This window comes from Carettochelys insculpta, chromosome 6 (genome assembly GCF_033958435.1).
Source record: "Carettochelys insculpta isolate YL-2023 chromosome 6, ASM3395843v1, whole genome shotgun sequence".
NCBI lineage: Eukaryota > Metazoa > Chordata > Testudines > Carettochelyidae > Carettochelys > Carettochelys insculpta.
In genome coordinates, this window is record NC_134142.1 from 96,955,421 (window position 1) to 96,974,987 (window position 19,567).

The following is a 19,567-nucleotide window of genomic DNA, read 5'->3' on the forward strand; positions in this document are numbered from 1 at the left end:
GAAATATCTCTTTATGCATGTATTAACATAAGTTCTAGAAGAAGAAAAATCCTGGCTATTATTTTGTCCCAAACTTCAATTAGAACTAATCCCATTCATCAATGTTGCCTTGTCACAAACCCGACTTATTTGGGCTGTGACTCATGTTTGCTAAATACTGTGTTCTGCTTTTCACATTAACTTATACCTCTGTAAATCTCTTACGCTTGTACACTCACCTCCTTGATAAATTAGTTTCTCTGAGTAAAGTCTTTTGAGCAAGCCAAAGGATGACCAAAATCTCCTTTCTCTTTTATTTCAAGTGACACTTTTAACTCCTTCTTGAAACGTTAAGTTCCTGGTGTATAAAATATCTGGTAAAATGGTTGATCAGAAACAAAATTTAACAAACAAAAAGTCATTTAACCTACCACACATCTGTCAGTGGGTATGCACTTTGTTTTTCTCCAAGAAATTTTGTGTTTTAGAAATAAGCATTTTGCTTTAGAAAATTTAATTGGTGACGTCACTTCTGTTGTTTGTTTAAATATTTTTTACTCCATTCCCTTACTTTCAGTGTAGATATTTCTATTGCATATCAAACATTTGAATATACTGGAAGCACTAATTGTAGACGTCATAATGATATATTCTCATACAGCATACAAAAAGAACACCTGAGCTCCAGTGATCAGCTTACTGGGACTGATAGAATGTTTTTACAGTACATTAAGCAAGAGGGGGAAAACATCCATAGAAATGAAAACATTTGACCAGTTTTACAAATTCTTTTTCAGAGGAAAGCCTACTTTAAGCAGTAACGTAGATGTGCCTGATACCTATGTTCTGCTCATAAAGTCTAAAACTAAAATTGTCATCACTTGAATGGATCTGCAGGGTAAATACAATCAGAACCATTTCAGATGATGGAATTTCTTCTTTCAAAGAAAAACAACAAGGAACCCAGTTGCACCTTAAAGTCTAACAATTTAATTATGGCAGAAGCTTTCATGAGTTGCATCTGGCTTCATCAGATGCATGATGTGAAAGAAAGAGAAAGGGATAATAAGGATACACAGATGCCATTGTTATATCAGAGCTAATTCAATCAGGCTGGATGTGGATAAGGAGGTGAGAATACCTAAAGTGGAAAATGGTGTTGTAATGAGAATGCCATTCCCAGTTCCTCTTCAGACCCATTCTGCTCATGTCAAATTTGCATATAAAGCTCAGCAGTTTCAGATTGCTGCCTATTTCTAAACTGTGGTGTGGGTTTTGTTTTTGATTAAGTTTGGCGGGGGTGGGGGTTTGGTTGGTTTTTGAGGATGGCAATTTTTCAAGTCTGTAACTCTGTGTTCAGAGAGGTGAAAATATTCTCCCACTGTTACGTCACCAGTCTTGATGTCTGATTTGTGTCCATTTATTCTGTGACATAGAGACAGTTTGTTCCAATTACATGGCAGAGGGGCATTGCTGATATATGATGGCATATCTCACATTAGTACTTGTGCAGATGAACAAGCCTTTGATAAGGCTGATGTAGTTTGATCCTATCATTGTGTCATTAGGGTAGGTGTGTGGACAGAGACGGCGATGGGATTTGTTGCAGAGATTGGTTCCTGGGTGCGTGTTTCTGTTGTAGGGTGTATAATCGGTGGCTAGTGTGTATTTCAGGTTGGGGGTTGTCTGTAAGCAAGGAGTATGTGTTTCAGGTCCTGGAGTTGCCAGTGAGGACTGACCAGCTTCCCAAGATCTACGAGAGCAAGGGATAATTATTTAGCATATGCTGTAGATCCTTGATGATGTATTGGAAGGATTTTAGCTGGGGGGCTATAGGTAATGGCCAACGGCATTCTGTTGCTTTCTTTGTTGGGTCTGACCTGTCGTAGGTGACTTCTGGGTACCCACCTGGCTATATCAATCTGTTTCTTCATTTTCTCATGTGGGTATTGCAATTTTAAGAATGCTTGACAGAGATCCTGTAGGTATTTGCCTCTGTCTGTGGGATTGGAGCAAATGCAGTTTATCTTAGGCTATGTCTAGACTGCAGGCTTCTGTCGGGAGACTGAAGGTCTCCCAACAGAAGTCTGCTGCATCAGGAGCCTTCTGCCAACATCCTGGTCTTCCTTGTTCCATGAGGCAGAGGGTGATTTTTTCCTGACATTTGGCCCCATGTGGATGGGCCGAATGTTGGGAAAGACTCTCCTGACAGAACTGTCGACAGACAATATGCAAATGCCTTGCGTGGTTTGCGTATCTTTTGCTGACCATTCTCTGCAATCTAGACATAGCCTTAGGATTTGGCTGTAGACAATGGATGATGTGATGTGTTCTGGATGAAAGCTGGAGGAATGTAGGTATAGTGGTCTGTCAGTTTCCGGTGTAGAGAAATACTATAGCATCCAGAATGAGGATCTCTTGTATGGATTGGTCCAAGCTGAGATTAATGGTGGGTAGAAATTGTTAAAATCCCCATGGAATTCTTCAAGAGCCTCCTTCCCATTGTCCAAATGATCAAGATGACATCAGAGTAGTGCAAGTAGAGGAGAGGAGTTTGGGAATGAGAGGTGAGGCAGCATTATTCTAAATCAGCCATAAAAATGTGGGTGTACTGTGAAATTGTCCACAAATCCTAAATGTTTGTGGGTGAGAACAAAGTCACAGAGCTAGCAGCCAGATGTGCCATGACATTATCAGGAATGAAGTTCCTGACAGCTTGTGGTTCATCTGCATGTGAAATGTTGGTGTAGGAAGCTTCTATATCCATACTGGTTAGGGTGGTGTTTTCTGAAAGAGCACCAATGGTTGTACTTTCCTCTGGAAATTGGTGGTGTCTCAAATATAGTTGGCAGCACTGGTGTAGTGTAGGGCCTGAGGAGAGAGTATCTAGCCAGACCATCCTGCTGTAACCTTGGCAGTGAGTAAGATGATAGGCTTTCCAGGATTTCCAGGTTTATGGTTCTTAGATAGCAGATAGAATACCCCTGGTTGGGGCTCTGAGATTTGCCTGTGAAGATCCATTTTGTATGCAAATCTTTATTTGCTAAAAAATGTTTACCATGTTGGATGGCCTTCTTTTCAGAATACCTTTTTTTGTACCTTAATTAAATTTTAGTTAAGTGCCTGGGAATAAGATACATTCCCACTTAAACAATATTTATTTTAATATAAACCATTTCCATGAATGGTCTTGTTACTTGGCTTCTTGAATGTTAGTCATCACCGTGTTACTTTTCAATACATAGGTGATATATTTTATATTAATAGAGGTGGCAAATGAGAATGTGTGGACTCATTCATTCTGTTTGCACAATGTCCTCTTTAGGGAGAAATTAGCAGAGTCCATGTACACTAAAAGGCATGCATCCTTCCAAAAGTACTTAATATAGCTGGTTAATATTAGGTCAGTAAAAGAACATTATCCCAAAGTTTCATCATAAAAAATATTTGCCAATTAAAACATTCCAGAATTACTTCAGTCCTTTAAATCTGAAACTGTTTTGCCTCTCCATGAACCGATGTCAGTACAAAACAAAGTCTGTATAAAAGAGCTACGTGCCTGCACAAATTTCTAGATCCTTCTTTTGAACAAACAGCTGTATGGCCCCACACAGCAGAGTTCACATTCTTAGAAGACTAATAGGAAATAGACGAGTTCAACACCATGACAGAGAAGTAGCATTTAGTCAAAGTGAACATACTCAACTGCAAATTAATTCACAATGTTACATACATGATTCTTCTCTTTTATTATGTCTTTGTAAAAGAGATCTAAGTATTCAGATCTCTTATTTGGACAAAATTTTGCTAGAATTGAGGGTGTCACCATTTAGATAATCTAGTAAATGCTGTTGTATCCAGCAGCCCTGGAGGTTTCTGGATATTCAAATGTCCTGGATAATAGAGAGGTAACCCTAGCAATGCATAACACTAAAGAAAAACAACAAAAATATATGCAGAGTACTTTATTTACCAGCAATAGTAAATACTATTGTTTTGTACTACTACAGTATTATACACTGTAAACTTATAGGCTGCATCTACACTAGCAAGTTATTTCAAAAGATTTTTTTGAAAGAAGGGGGCTTTTTCGAAAGATCCTGTGGAGCATCTACACACAGTGTTCTTTTGAAAGTAAATCGAAAGAATGCAGTGCTCCTTTACAAATTGCTCTTCCTTTCCTGTTTCAAGAAGAGTGCCCCCCTTTTGAAAACGTTTTTTGAAAGAAAACATGGGTAGACCCTCTGCAGGCCCCTCTGTTTGTTTGTTTGTTTGTTGTTTTTTTGTTTTTGTTTTTGTTTTCCCCCGAAAGAGCCATCCTCATGGGGCCTGATTTTTTCAATCTCTTACCCATTCTTTCGAAAGAGGTGGGGAGCTGTGTGGATGCTCTCTTTCAAAAAAGCAGATCACTCTTTTGATCCACTTTTTTGTGTGTGGACACACTGTTTTAAAAAGTTCTTTTGGAAGACATCTTCCAAAAGGGCTGCTTTCGAAAGAACTCTGTAGTGTAGACGTAGCCATGCTGTGTTTGCTGTATATATTTGTATTTACTTTCACTATACTGTACTTATGGAAAAAGTAACTAAAATTTACTTATGGTTAAAATGCCGGTTATTTGAGAGTTCCATATGATACAATGCTGGGTATGAAAAAATTTTACTGTGGAGGGAAGCAGCTTATATAGGTGTTTAAATTTTAGATGTATGGTATTTTAAGTGTCAGCCAATGGTGCCAAACTGTAACTTCCAATGTGGTGCATCAGATGATGTGAGAATGTTTAACAAAAATATATTAAAATCTTCCATGTACAGTCACTTTTTGTCCTGAGGTCTGTAGACTAGAATCCTCACACGCAGGCTTCCATTTACCACTCACTCCTTTGAATTGTCCCCAGATTGTAATTGCAATGTTCTTTGCAATTTCACTTGCTAGTTTTTCAGCTGTAGTTAGAAACTATAGCATTGGCATAGCTGGAAAATAAGAAACCTAATACAGTGAGTATGGAAACACATTTCCTGTAGAAATATTTGCATATCATTATTTGTCAACCATGTTAATCTGCCCTAAAATTGCCCCTGACCAATAAGAGTGACATATTAGAAGCGCAAAACACAACCAAACTTTCATAACAAATCCTTGGTTCAGGAATCTCCCATAAATTAGCGCAGGTTGAACCTCTCTCATCTGGCACTCTCAGGACCAGACCGGTGCCTGATGAGAGATTATGCCGGACCATGGGAGGTCAGCATTGTCTAGCAGCATTACCAAGACTTCCACTGTTTCCTGGGCTCTTAGAAGGCATTTAGGGATTAATTACAACTAAATAACAGCACAGAACACTGAAACCAGGTCTGGTGGCTATAAACAAACTTTATGGGATCACAGGAAACTTGAATACACCCATAGTAAATGGTTGTCCAGCTAACTAAAATCATGCTGGATTGTGGATGTTGTTGGATGGGAGAGTGCTGGATTAGAGGGGTTCAACCTGTACCCGATCCTTATGTGTCATGACCTGATATTCAACTGGACTCAATGGAACACTCATCTTGCATAGTAAGAGTTGTTATACAAGACAGAATTTCCTCAAACTACGTAAATAATATAATCTCCAGTCACTGACTTGTGTTATGCCTTCCTCTGTTAGAGTGAAAAGTCTGTTGTTAAATATTTGTGCCCCATGTAGGTACTTACCGAATGTAATCAAGTCACCCCTTAACCTTCCCTTTGTTAAGCTAAATAAGAACATAAGAACATAAGAATGGCCATACTGGGTCAGACCAAAGGTCCATCAAGCCCAGCATCCCATCTGCCGACGGTGGCCAATGCCAGGTGCCCCAGAGAAGGAGAACAGAAGACAAGTGATTTATCTCCTGCCATCCATCTCCTGCCCTTGTTCTGAAGGCTAGGGCACCATACTTTATCCCTGGCTAATAGCCATTTATGGACCTGACCTGCAAAAATTTATCAAGCTCTTTTTTAAACCCTAATAGAGTCCTGGCCTTCACAGCCTCCTCGGGCAAGGAGTTCCACAGGTTGACTGTGCGCTGTGTGAAGAAAAATTTCCTTTTATTAGTTTTGAACCTACTACCCATCAATTTCATTTGGTGTCCCCTAGTTCTTGTATTATGGGAAAAGGTAAATAATTTTTCTATATTCACTTTCTCCACACCATTCATGATTTTATATACCTCTATCATATCGCCCCTCAATCGCCTCTTTTCCAAACTGAAAAGTCCCAGTCTCTCTAGCCTCTCCCCATATGGGACCCTTTCCAAGCCCCTAATCATCTTAGTCTCAGGGAGCTCAATCTCTCCATAAGGCATGTTTCCTAATCCTTTCATCATTCTTGTGGAATTCTCTGAACCCTCTCCAATTTATCAACATCTTTTTTGAATTGGCATCACTAGAACTGGACAAAGTATTCCAGGAATGGTCACACCACTGCCAAATACAGAGGTGAAATATCTGTTCTACTTCTGCTCAAGACTCCTTAGTTAATGCATCCTGGGCTTGCATTAGTTTTATTTACCCCTTCATATAATGCCAGAACCAGGGATCACCTAATGAAATGAATAGACAGTCAGTTTTAAACAAGCATCGGCAGGTGCTACTTCACACAAAACAGCCATTCTGTGGAACTTGTCAGAGGATATGGTGAAGGCCAAAGCTATAACTATGTTCAATAAGGAATTAGGTTCATGGAGAATAGGTTATTTGATGGCTGGGTGTCCCTAAATCTCTGAGTGCCAGATTCTGAGATTGGAAAAAAGGACGGATCATTTGATAATTGTCTTGTTCTGTTTATTCACTTTGAAGCATCTGGCATTGGCCACATCAAAAGGTAGGCTATTTGCCCAAATAAAACTCCTTCAATCTGCTTGTTATTAATGTACTTATTCTGGAGTATGAAATATTTCTTGCTGTGATGAAGTTCAATAAATTATTTGTGTTGGCAATAATTTTGTGTTCTCCACCTATCTAATTCATGGCTTAAATGCTCACATTTACAGTTAATTTAAAAGTGTTTTCTGTACTTGGTTGTATATAAGCTTCTAAAACTTGGCACTCTCTCTAAGATGTTTGTGTATCACAGACTTCCTTCCTAGTCGTTCTTAGGACGTTTGCATAACCCAGCATCTTACAGTAAGCAAAGTTTCTGAAACTGGAACCTCATTGTCGGAATGTATCAGCAGACAAACAGAACACTAACCACTACTTTTTCCCGAAACACACACTTTCAGATGCATATAAACTGCAACAAAGCCTCATAAATTAATATTTAAAAATGTGTCCTAAAATGTTTAATGGATAGTTGTTTCAAAGACTAGAAATGGATTTGCTGGATACAGCTTTGTTGGGTTTGAGAACACAAGCTCTCCAAAAACTTTTAAAAGGAAGTCCTGGTCACAATTTTTAGCTGTGATATAAGGTACATATTCTGAATAAATGGCAGGTTTTTTATAGTAAAATTGCATACAGTACTTGACAAAAGGCCAAGGATAAGAGAGTGGATCTTGTAGTGAACTATAAATGGACTCGTTAGTGCTTTTGCGAGAGCAGCAATTGAAAATAGTTTATAAACAAAAAATAAACCTCTTGCCTATTATTGCCCAATGAGTTTTGAGAAGAACAGTTGCCTCTACCAAAGTATGGCTATGAAAGATAGCCGTAGGGGAAATGAAATGCCATATGAGAGAGACTGGAAAATTATTTTTGAAACATGTCTCCCATTTATGCTACACTCAAACAAAAATTCCACAGCTGTGAAATGAAACAGTATAATGACTGTTCCTCTATTAACATTTCACCCGCCCCCCGCCCCCTCCCCCCCCCCCGCCACAAATGTGTGGTGGTTAAGCTACAGTTACAAACTTAAATTAGAAAATAATAAACTAGGTGCTGTCTGGTCTTGTAGTTCGTATATCCTGTAATTTTGTTGCGAAACTTGGAGTAATGTTACCTTTTTTTAATTCATCATCCATCCATTCTTCAAACATTTTTGGAGCTGTTAAAAGGTTTAGGGTAATCTCTGTGGGAGAAGGCTAAATTTAAGGAACATTTCAAGTTGATAATCTCAAAACTGACTTGTAAAATTGCATTCTGTGTTTTTCTCAGTCAAAATTTTTTTCAATGGTCCTGAATGAATACTGCATTTCAGCATTTCAGATTATTTCCTCAATAAGTTATTCATTACTTACCTGATCATAAGAGTTAAGCAAGCAGAGTAGATATAAAGTATGATTGAGTCTTCAAACTGAACTGAAGCCAGTCCATAGTAGGTGTAAGTTAAACATAGTAAATTTTATTTCATCAGTTTAAAAATAAAAATAAAGATTTTTCAGAAAACAATTATTTTCAGTATTTCAGTTTTATTAGAAAGGAGGTTGTTTTTAGAAGAGTACAAAGATCCATTGTAACTTTCCCATTCTTCCCTGCTTCCATGTCCTCCTCGTATTCCCTGCATGTGTTATAACAAACCTATCTCCTTGCACCTAAGGTCCATACCTACCCCACAGGGTGCGGTACTTACTAGAAGTCAGCCAGACTAACAGTGGCTATATTGTTGGGTCAGCTTCTCTTTTTTAAGGAAAAATAACAATTTAGGACTAATCTTCAGGAACAGCTAAGTTGTACAAATAGCCGATCTTACTTGCTTTAGCCTTATGCACTTATGCACCATTCCCTGATAAATGCCATTTTTTTTGTCTCACACATCTGGAGTATGTGATTTTAAATTAAATCGAAAACTCAAATCAAAATGTGTGTGCGCAGCACCCTGTGCAGCAAAGCTCAAATTCTGCAATACAGGCACTGCCATAATATAAATAATTTTCTTCTTTCCTGTGTCATAGAAATTATTTCTAGTAGCTTTTTGCTGCATGGAAGTTTACTTTCTCGGCAGAGAAGGGAGGGAAGAAGGTCAAAGAAATTCAACCACGTGCTCTACTTTGGATTGTGGATGAGGGGGAAGCACTGCTTTAATGAGCAGAATTCAGGTAAACTACTAACCAATCTTAACTGTACTAAACAGGTACACCTTCAGGAGTGCCTTCAGAAGAAGTCAAGAAAAATGTACAACATGTACATGAATCTGCAGTCCCTCCACAGAAAAGAACAAGGCGGAAGCTCATGAACTCTCCAATGGCAGCACAGAGTCCTGAAGCTTCCAAACAGTCTAGCCTTAATCACCTGGAGGATTCTCTCAGCAAGGACGTCCATCCTATTGTGTATACCCCAGAAATTTGCACAAGATCTATTCCAATCTTTTGTACCCAGACTGTAGTAAAGCAACCGTTACAAGTGGCAAGCCTTCCCAAAGAGAACAGCTGTAATGCAGACATTCATTTCCCTTTGAAAGAAGAGTCTGACATGGACATCACATATAACGTGATACCACAGTGTGAACAGATAGACTTGAACTCAACAGTGACTCTGTACAAAGGTACAAAGGACACAAATGATTCTTCTGCTGATTTGTCTGAAAAAGAGTCACATCTGTGCAGTAGCAGCAGCAGTGTTTTACAAAGGTAGATATGTGCATCCATGCATAAAAATTCCCCATTCTTTTCCTGTTTCTCTTTGTTTCATGTGGTGTCTTTTCATGCACTTGAGCTGTTTTAGTTGTACTGTTTTCTAGTCTTCTAGTAACCTTAAATAACCAATAATGGATTTTTTTTTTCAGAAGTCCACAGCATTGGTCGTTAAGGTCAATAATAAAACTTCCGTTGATTTACGTGAGAGGAGAGTCAAGCCAACACTTGGCATTTTTGAAACTCCTATCTTAATGAGACATTAAAAACAAAATGTAAATTAATTTGTTGCATTTTCTGGGCACTTTTGATTTATTTTGTTATCTGTTATACTAGTAATGAGGTAGAGGCTCTTGCTGGGTGTCAGGAAACAGGGCGCTATTCCCAGTGCTGCTACTTTGAGACCTTAAAAAAATGAGATTCAGAGAAATTAAGAAATATTCCTCTCTGTAAAATGGAGAAATACGGGTCCTCATTTAGAAGCACTTTGTAGTCCCCAGAAGAAAGCTGCCATAGAAAGGTTAGCTACTAATCTTGTACGATGATCCTGTCACTTTCAAAAGAAGAGTTATAAAGTATGTCCTTACCTTTCAAAAAGATACTATAACTATTTTCTGTGTTTTAGTGCAATAAGTTTATTTTCTTATCAGTAGTGTGTTTTTCAGTTGACATATTTGGCATAAAGTGAAAAATAGCTGTTTTCATATAAGGTAGGTTTTCAGTAATTTAAATTAGGGGTTTGGGGTTTTTTATGGTGTTTTTTTTTTTTTTGTTTTAATTTCAGACTTGGTCTCCCTTCGTTGCTAAATAGAAATCCTGGTCCAATACATGAGCAGCCATCTTATATGGCAATGACTTCTGCTGCTGAAAGAAAAAGAAAGTTATTAAGGTAATTTTAAGAACAGTATCTGTTCCACTGCCATTAAAATGAGATGACATCAGACACCCACAGCCACTTATGGCACATTTTTTCCCATAACACACTGTCACAAAAACCCAAAATGCTGGATAGGAGCCCACCCTACACTGCTAACACAGCCAAACCTAGCAAAGGCAATATAGACACACTGTGTCAACTTTCTGGACATGTGGACACTCACCATTGACTTTATAAAATCTAGTATTAAAGCTGATATTAATTAAGTTGACTTCATTTCGTAGTGTAGCACAGCCTTAGAGTTCAGTAAGCAGTGGAAATGTTGGTAATGCTGCTAAACAACATTGACCTCCCATGGTCTGGCAAAATCTCTTGTTTGGCTGTGGTCTAGTCCCAAAGATGCTGGAGTAGAGAGGTTCAGCCTTTAATACTCTAATCTCTTCTTCTTTATATGCTGTCTGACCACAGGTGACACACACATTCCTAAAACCAGACAAGAGATATTTCACCCTCTCATACCTAGCTCTGGGTGGAGGAGAGAGAAGGGAACCATATCCTTATTTATGTAGAAGGAAGAGAGGTGGCATTCTTTATATTTTCTTTCTTCACGCCCTTGCCTTCCCTGTACCAAATATATCCCTCCCAAATCAGCATCAAAATACAAATTCTAAACCACGCACATTCACACAGAGTAATCCAAACATAGCAACCAATAACCCTAGTTTCCAGACCAGTGACTGGAAGTCACTCATTAATAACATGGGGAGCTGGGGAGAAGGGTCCCTTGCTAAAGGCTGCTCATGTGCCCCCACTGCATGTTCATCCTCTTCTCAGGATCCAGGCTTCAGAGAGGAGGGGACTCACCAGTGGCAGGAAGCAGTTTCTAACCTTCATCAGTTTTCCTGTTTCCTGTGTGTTTGTGTAGAAAACAAGATTTTAACAAGCCTTAATCTGAATTCTATAAAGTGTGGAGGATAGTGCTATAAAATACTGTTAGACAAACAAAACATTTAGAAGTATAGCTGTCTTTTATATTTTAAAGCTTACTGTATCTGGGTTTGAAAGTTGTCTTGCAGAAGCTAGTCATGGAGGGTGAGGAGAACAGAAATGGTTGGAATGTGATCTCACTAACAGTTCTGTGTTCACTGTAGTTCAGGGTCATGCTTTAATTCCATTGGTTGAAATACTATAAAACATTAGGGTTTGGTTTCGGGTTTTTTTGCTGATGTTTTAGTAAACTCTCAGCTACCACCAGCTTACTTAAAACTTAGCTATGATATTATTGTCTTCTTCTACCCTTCAACCCTCACTATGTGGTGGCAGTGGGAGAATTATTGTAGTCCTTAAAAAATTGACTGAGGTAATATATGCTGCCTGACTATCTCTAGTATTTTTATACATGTTACAGCTAGTTGATTTTTAATACGCTGTAACCTTAATTGTGACCATCTAACTTTCACATGTTGCTTCCCAAATATCAGTGGAATTTTGGACTACATTGTAGCATGAAATTACGTACTTTTTTCACAATATGTTTCTACAAGATTGTATTACAAACTTTTAAAAGAAAAGTGTTTGACTATGTCTACACTACAAAAATAACTTTGAAGTAAGCAACTTCAAAGATGAGCATCTATACATGCCCTACTTCAAAGTTAAACTTCGAAATAGGGCACTGCTCCATTCCCGGGAATGGAGTAAGGACTTTGAAGTTGGGCTCCCTGCTTCGAAGTTATCTTCTAAGTAAGGGAAAATGTGCGTAGACTCTCTTCTGGCTACTTTGAAGTAGTGCCTGACTTCTAAGTTAGTTCCCAGTGTAGATGCACCCTTTTAAATGAAATGTGAAAACATTTGCCAGAAAGAAAATTGAGTTTATTCTGTTGCATTTTCTTAACAACACCCACCACAAGTGCCTTGTACAGAATTTCCAGATCTGCTTTATTGAGGAATAAAATATTCTCTTAAGCACTTTGCCAAACCCAGCACTCTATTGCACAAGTCCACAGACTGAGGGTTCATGTGGTGCATCTTGTATAATCTTACCTGTGCACAGGGCAATTTAAAGTGGGATTTTGTCTCTTGAAGCTCCCAAGGAATGCAATAGCTTTGCATCCTCCTGTGTGGCCAGGGTGCTAAATCACATTATATGACCCTTGCTGCTTACCAGGTTCCCAAGGAATATTTTATAGTGTTATATATCTTATATATTTTCATACTGCTTGTCCTGAAATACCAAAGTATAGTGAGTGGACTTAACATCACTTCACTAAAAGTAAACTGTTTATTTGCTTTTTTCCCCCTCAAGTTCTGTGTCAAATAGTGGGTTAAGTTGCCTGCAAAATCCTGTGTCTGCAAAGCGTATTCGACAAGATGTCTTGTTAAGTCATAAACCTTTACGAGTGCCCAAAACTTCAGGTAAGCGTTAAAACTATAATTTACACTATTATACTGGAATTTGTGGCCATTGTTGGTTGTGTAGGAGGTCCCAAGATTAAATTTTGATGTTTACAATTTCTCATTTTCGTGGATCTGCTGTGCTCAGTCAACTGAGCTGTTTGCTGAATGGTATGCTCATTCATTTAAAAACAAACACCAAAAAAACCCAACTTGGAATAATCTAGTCAGTTACTGGATCTTGATCAGATATGGTCACGGTATTCCAAGTTTAGAACAAATTTAAGTGATGATAAAAACCTAATATTAATAGGTAATTAAATTATTTTATCAATCTAAAACCATACCCTTTACAGTAGCAGATTTGATGTGGCACAGTCCCACTGACAAGCATCAAACTTAAGGGCCTGCTGTGGAATTTCCAGATCTGCTTTATTGAGGAATAAAATAATCTCTTAAGCACTTTGCCAAACCTGTCTTGAATGCCTGCTTCATCTTTTAACACAACACGGGTCCAGATAGAGATTTGTTAGATAAACTTTTGAGACCATTTGGGAGAACACAGCAGCAAAGCTGAGAAAATTAAGTTCGCAGGCAAACTTGTGGAATTCTTTACCCTCTAGAAAATTGTTTACAACACTGTGGCTACATCTACACTAGCCCCAAACTTCGAAATGGCCACGCAAATGGCCATTTCGAAGTTTACTAATGAAGCGCTGAAATGCATATTCAGCGCTTCATTAGCATGCAGGCATCCACGGCACTTCGAAATTGACGCACCTCGCCACCGCATGGCTCATCCTGACGGGGCTCCTTTTCAAAAGGATCCCACCCACTTCAAAGTCCCCTTATTCCCATGGCCATTTCGAAGTTTGGGGCTAGTGTAGACACAGCCTGTAGGTGATATTCCCCAAAAATTCTTTAAAAGGTGATGGTAATAATGGTTTGCAAGAAATTTTTGTCTGAGATACAGAAAACTTTGTGTTATAACAACTTGTATTTACTGATTTAAAAATATATGAAAAGCATTTGTTCCACAATTGTCCAAAAATGGTGCTTTCTTAGTTCTAATTTAACACTTAGTCTCTGTGTGCTCAGAGTGCCCATTGTACATGCTAATATATTTTATATTATTAGTCTTCTGGTACTGAAGTGTGTACTATACAAGAATTAATCTGAAGTACTCTTTTGCATATCAGCTTCAAACAGCGATTTTTTTTATTTGTGCCTTTAAGCTTACTAAAATAACCAAAACTGCATCTATTTTGCATTGGAATGAACTGTCTTGGTTCATGTATTCTAACTGTCCTCCTTCCCACTTGGAAAATATCCCTTTAAAGAACAGCTGCTGAAAGCAATATTTAAAAGTCAAACTGTGAAATCTTAAATTATTGTAAAAGTAAAGTATCTTCCCTAATCCCATTCTCCCCATTCAGTGTTTTCCTCACATTTCTTAACTGGTCCTTTTGTCATCGTAGCTCACTCTTGATTTTACACCTTCTTTTAAGCTCCTATTTACTTGGTCATATTCTCCAAATCAATGTTTACCGAAGCTATGTCTACACTGGTAGCTGAACTTGTCATTCAGAGGTGTTAAAATGACACATAGGCAAAATTTTTGCCCACAACAAGTGTGGGAGTGAACAGGTCTTTTTCTGAAGGAGAGTTCAGCAGCTGACAAAGCTAACACCTCCTCACTGGGAGTGGAAATATGCTGGTAGCAAAAAAAGCCTAAAAACTAGCTACAGTGCCTAACTTTTAGGACTTGTCTATGCTACAAAGTTTTGTTGACACAAATGTAACTAATGTCGACACAAAACATTGACAAAAGCAAAATCGCTAAAGCATGTTTATACATGCTCCCTCTGTCAACAGGGTGTGGCCATCGACAGCATGAGTAGTGCATTTTGGGTATGACTTCCACTGTGCCTAATGATAATATCTGTCACTAGCTATGAGGATACAGAACGGAGCACACCTTAGGAGCGATACAAAACGTCCCGTCAGGCACTGCTTTGTGTCCCAGCCCTCCAGTGGTTTCCAGCTTACTTTCATGCAGTTTTTCCAACTGCCATTCTTTGCCGTGTACTCCAGCATATGCCGTGAGAGAGGGTGGATCCCACATTTCTATTCTATGATCTAAGTGTTCTGAGGACATCACACATGGCAGCACAGTTAACCTTGTAATTTCTTACAGAGAAACACTCACAGGTACACAACATCCTCCCTTTTAGGGACAGCAGAAGCTTAGCAATGCTTTTGGCATTCCCAGAGCAAAGAGTAGACTCTCACTTTGGGGCTTGGAATACCAGGACTGATTGGCGGAATTGCATCGTCATGCAGAGGTGGGATGAAGAGCAGTCACTTTAGAACTTAGCATGCATAAATCAACTTTTCTAGACCTGTGTGCTGAACTGGTCCCCAACCTATGGCACCAGGATGCCAGAATGAGAACTTGCCCCTCAGCAGAGAAGCATGTGCCTGGAAGCTGACAACTCCAGACTGCTATCGGTCAGTTGCAAATCAGTGTGTGTTGGAGAAGTCTGCTGTTGGGGCTGTAGTATTGCAAGTGTGCAAGGCAAGAAATCTCATTCTGCTATGGAGGAACATAACACTCTGGAATGTCCATGACATAGTGGCTGGCTTTGCAAAGATGGGCTTCCCTAACTGTGGGGGAGCAAAATATGGCATGCACAATTCCACTTTTAGCACCAGCTCACCTTGCCACCAAGTACATGAGCAGGTACTTGTGCATGGCGTTGCAGGTGCTTGTGGATCACCAAAAGCATTTCAAAGACATCAGTATGGGGTGCTCTGGAAAGGTGTTTGACACACACAACTTCATTAACGCTGGCCTAAACAGAAAGCTACAGGTAGAGACTTTGTTTCTAGACCACAAGGTTATAGCAGGGGATGTGGAAATGCACATAGTAATCCTGGGAGATCTGGCTAGCCCCTCTAAAACCCTGGATCATGAAAATTACACAGGCACCTGGACAGCATTAAGGAGCATTTTAACAACAGGCTGAGCAGGTGCTGCATGGTAATCATGTCAGATTTAAAGCAAGATAGATGTATATCTGTGGCAGGCTAGGTCTTATTGAGGATATTCCTGTGGTTTTAGCTGTGTGGTGCATTTTGCATAATTTGTGTTAATCCAAGGATAATGAGTTTAAGCAGATAGGTACTAGCAGTGTCAAAGAAGCCCATAGGACTGCTATTAACATCAGGAGGCTTTGAGGAAGCACTAATTTGTATCTCGTTTGAAGTTGCTTTCCCACTGCATCCCATGGAACATTTTTGGACCATGTATCAATGCAAGAAAATGCTTAAACATCCTACACCTGGGACCCAAGTGATCACTACATGAATTTGTTGAGCACAAAATAAAAACATACTGTTATAAAGCTTTGCTTTTATTGATCAAGATAAAGTACAGTGAAGCACATGTTTGCTGGTAGAAGAGGGCTTGAAGAGGTTAAAACCTCACACTATGTATAGATCCATCAATCATTCTCAAATTTGTGAGAGAGGGTGGAATGAAAGGGGAAACTGAGGAATCCCACAAAGTGAAAAGGAAAGTGTGGGAATGTGGGGGTGCTTGATGAAGTTTGCACATGCTGCAGTGGAGATGGACTTTTAGATCTGCTCATTCTGCAGGTTATTTAAAGATGTGAGCATCTTTCTGTTCCTCCATGACTTTTATCGTCCAGTCATTCATGTCCCTAGCAAATGCTTGATTCTTTTTTCTGTCTTGCCTTTTGGTTTCCCTGTGCTTCTTTCATCTCCTTGCCTCTGGAGAGATACTGACGCACCTCCCTAAATGTATCTTCTTTCTGGCATTTTGGCCTCTTATCCACCGGTGTCATTATTCTGGGGTACATGTGGAAAACCTCAAGGTCTCTGCTGCTGCAAACAATGCACTGGTATTATTAAATTCCAGCTCAACATTGGAATATTTCACACACAATCACCTTTTGCAACATACCAGTCGTTTTCTCCTTGACCCTTGCCAGCCACACGCCTCTGTGAGCACCTACAGAGTGTTGGAGTGTTGAGTGTTGGAGAGGCTGGAGTTGTGCACATGGACAAAAGAAAACACAGTTTTGCAGGGCTTGTGATACAGCTTTTCAGAGAACTGATTCTGAAATTCTGGTTTTCTGGAGGTAGGGTCATTCCGGCAGACATTTCACTGCTGATGGTGAGCAGCGCAACCACGCTTCATCTACTGCATGCTTGCAGTTCTCAGTCTGCTCCATAAGTGAGTTGCATATGTGTCCTTTTGGTCCCTGCAACAGTTATTGACGGATACAACAGGACAGTGCCTTACAATGGAGGAAGGAACAAAGCTGCACTGCCATGGAACCTTCAGCAGAGGATTAACAAGTATCTCCAAGAAACTTTCCAGAATATCTCTATACTGGATTCCATTGAGATCATGGTATACATCAACACTCAATGTGGCCATACCAACTGGCTATTCAGGGAAATGTGGAGTTCACAGAAACACAGAAAAGCTCCCACTTTTATATTACACCCACATCTGGAATCCACAAGCCACAGCTTGGTGTCTCGTCTCCTGCTTCCTTCTCCCTGGAGAGCAGCTGCTGAGACTGGTTGTTCACCTTGGGAGTGGAGAATAGTTCCTGACTATCCCTACTGGATGGGCGATGACAGTGCCACCCCATGCTGGGAGGCTCCACATCCTTGTCTAGCTCAACTTCTTCCTCTTATTTCATCTTCCTTCTCTTCCAGATGCCTGCATGCTCTCTGAAGTATCCACAGCGATCTTGGCGGTGGAGATAGGGTCACCACCGAGGACAGCATCAAACTCCTTATAGAAAGAGCAGGTCTTTTGATGCAGCACCAGAGCAATGGATTGCCTACTTTGCCTTATGGTGGACCTGCCACAGCTCTTTTATCTTGGCACTACACTGCAGCATGTCTCAATCATAGCCCTTTCCTCACAAGCTTCAGAAAAATTGAAAACACTGTGTATATATTATATAGTTCCTTTCAGCAAAGCACAAAGTTGAATGGAGTCCTTTGCCCCCTTTACTGATCATATTTCTGTATCTTCCACTACAGACTTAGCAAAGCAAATTGTCTCTTTTTTTTTTTTCCTTTGAGAGCTGACTTTGTTTTCTTCAGATAATAAAAACTAAATTCTGAAAAATGTAGAAATAACTGTACAACCAATACACTGTCTCTCGCTATGGGATTCAGGTTGCCCCCAACATGAAGCCAAAAAAGAAATGCGCTTGTGTGTTTTGAATGGGTTTTGTTTGTTTTTAACAGCAACTTTTTCTTCATTAGGGCTTGGGACAAGGAGCCAGAAGCAAGAACCAGTTATGCAAAGAAATTTGATTAGAAGCCTTTCTGAAGGAAATGTAACATTGGGTATGAAATCAAGGACCTCAAAAAAACTTTTAATTTGTGTTTCTAAGAAAAAGTAAGACTTAGATGTGATATTCATTCTGACCCTGGGCAGGATTGGGAGCAGACATGTAAAAGTTGAACTTCGATTTGTTTCCTTGCTGTACATATCTTGTCTGAGACTGTCTGCCACTGTAATACATGATTCTAGAATGACCATTTGTCTTTGCAGTTTAAATTTCACAAAAACTTTTTAACGAACACCTGTACTGTCTCATCATGAACACCTACAGACTTACCCTACTGTGTTTTAGCAAGAGAATAGGAATGACTCGCTGGGCTGGCTGGGGGACCCAGTGATATTCAGTTATTCCATAGTGTGGTTCCTTTGACCCATGTAAGCATAATAATTGTCTTGCAGTACTCAACCTCTTCATGAACCAGTGGTATCAACTTTTTAAAGAAATGTCTTTTTAATGTCACTTACAAAATTCTTAGTCTTCATTATGATACACCAAATGTTTAAGTAATTGGAATATTGAGTTTGCTTTTATGCTTTTCACTGAAATTTTCTACTATTAAACTTACATTTTTCATTTCCAATTAAGGACATGGCCTCTTATATTAATACATTTGTGCTTTAAGCATTGGGATGTCAAATTGTTTTCAAGTATTTATATATTAACATAGGGAAATAGCACCAGCATGGTACCAGGAGACAGGAAAAAGTATCCTATTTTTTTTTTAAAAATGGTATCTGTAATATTTGAGATCAGACTTTTAACCTGTCAATTTTTAATTTCTTATTTAATTTGAACAACATAAGGGTAAATGCTCCTGTGTATTTTGATGGTTTATAGCTTTCAAAACTCTAATTTTATTGTAAATAGGTGAATTATGCTCATTGTTCTGAATAAAGTTTTTATAACTATAAACAAAGAAGAAGTGTTCTTTGAATTTAAAATTTAGGAAAAAAAAATCTGGCTTCCTTTTATAACCTCAGTATTTGAATTAACATTGGGTTTCCTGTTAGTATTTTAGTAACTTTAGATTAGGCTGGTCATTTTGTCACATGCCTTTAATCAGGTTATCTTTGTGTGCTCAGAATTAATAATATTTGAATTACACTATTGCCCAGGGGCCACAGTCCAGTATCATGATCCCATTATGATAGTTTTGTGCAAAAATGAAATTAGGCCATGAGTGATCCTCACCTTTATGGATGACCTGTTGACATCAAAGAGGGTTCGGCTGTTGATTGAGTTACTATGGGATTTCTCCTATGATCTCTGCCACTTTAGAGTTTCCATTCCAAGAAACCAAGCACCACATGAAGGAGGAAGAGAAAAAATACTACTTTTACAAATATATCTACATTCATATATATAATTTTAAAAAGAAAATAAAT

The 19,567-nt window shown here is 39.0% G+C and overlaps 1 protein-coding gene across 1 annotated transcript in view; it reads left to right on the forward strand.

Annotated features, from left to right (window-relative positions):
• Nucleotides 1–18,239, forward strand: part of KIF18A (kinesin family member 18A) — a 78,637-nt gene extending 60,398 nt beyond the window's left edge. The window contains exons 13-16 of the mRNA XM_074998992.1: nt 9,014–9,509; nt 10,297–10,401; nt 12,695–12,804; nt 18,100–18,239. Coding sequence (XP_074855093.1) covers nt 9,014–9,509; nt 10,297–10,401; nt 12,695–12,804; nt 18,100–18,239 — 851 coding nt within the window. The remainder of the gene's footprint in view (nt 1–9,013; nt 9,510–10,296; nt 10,402–12,694; nt 12,805–18,099) is intronic.
• The last annotated feature ends 1,328 nt before the right edge of the window (nt 18,240–19,567 follow it).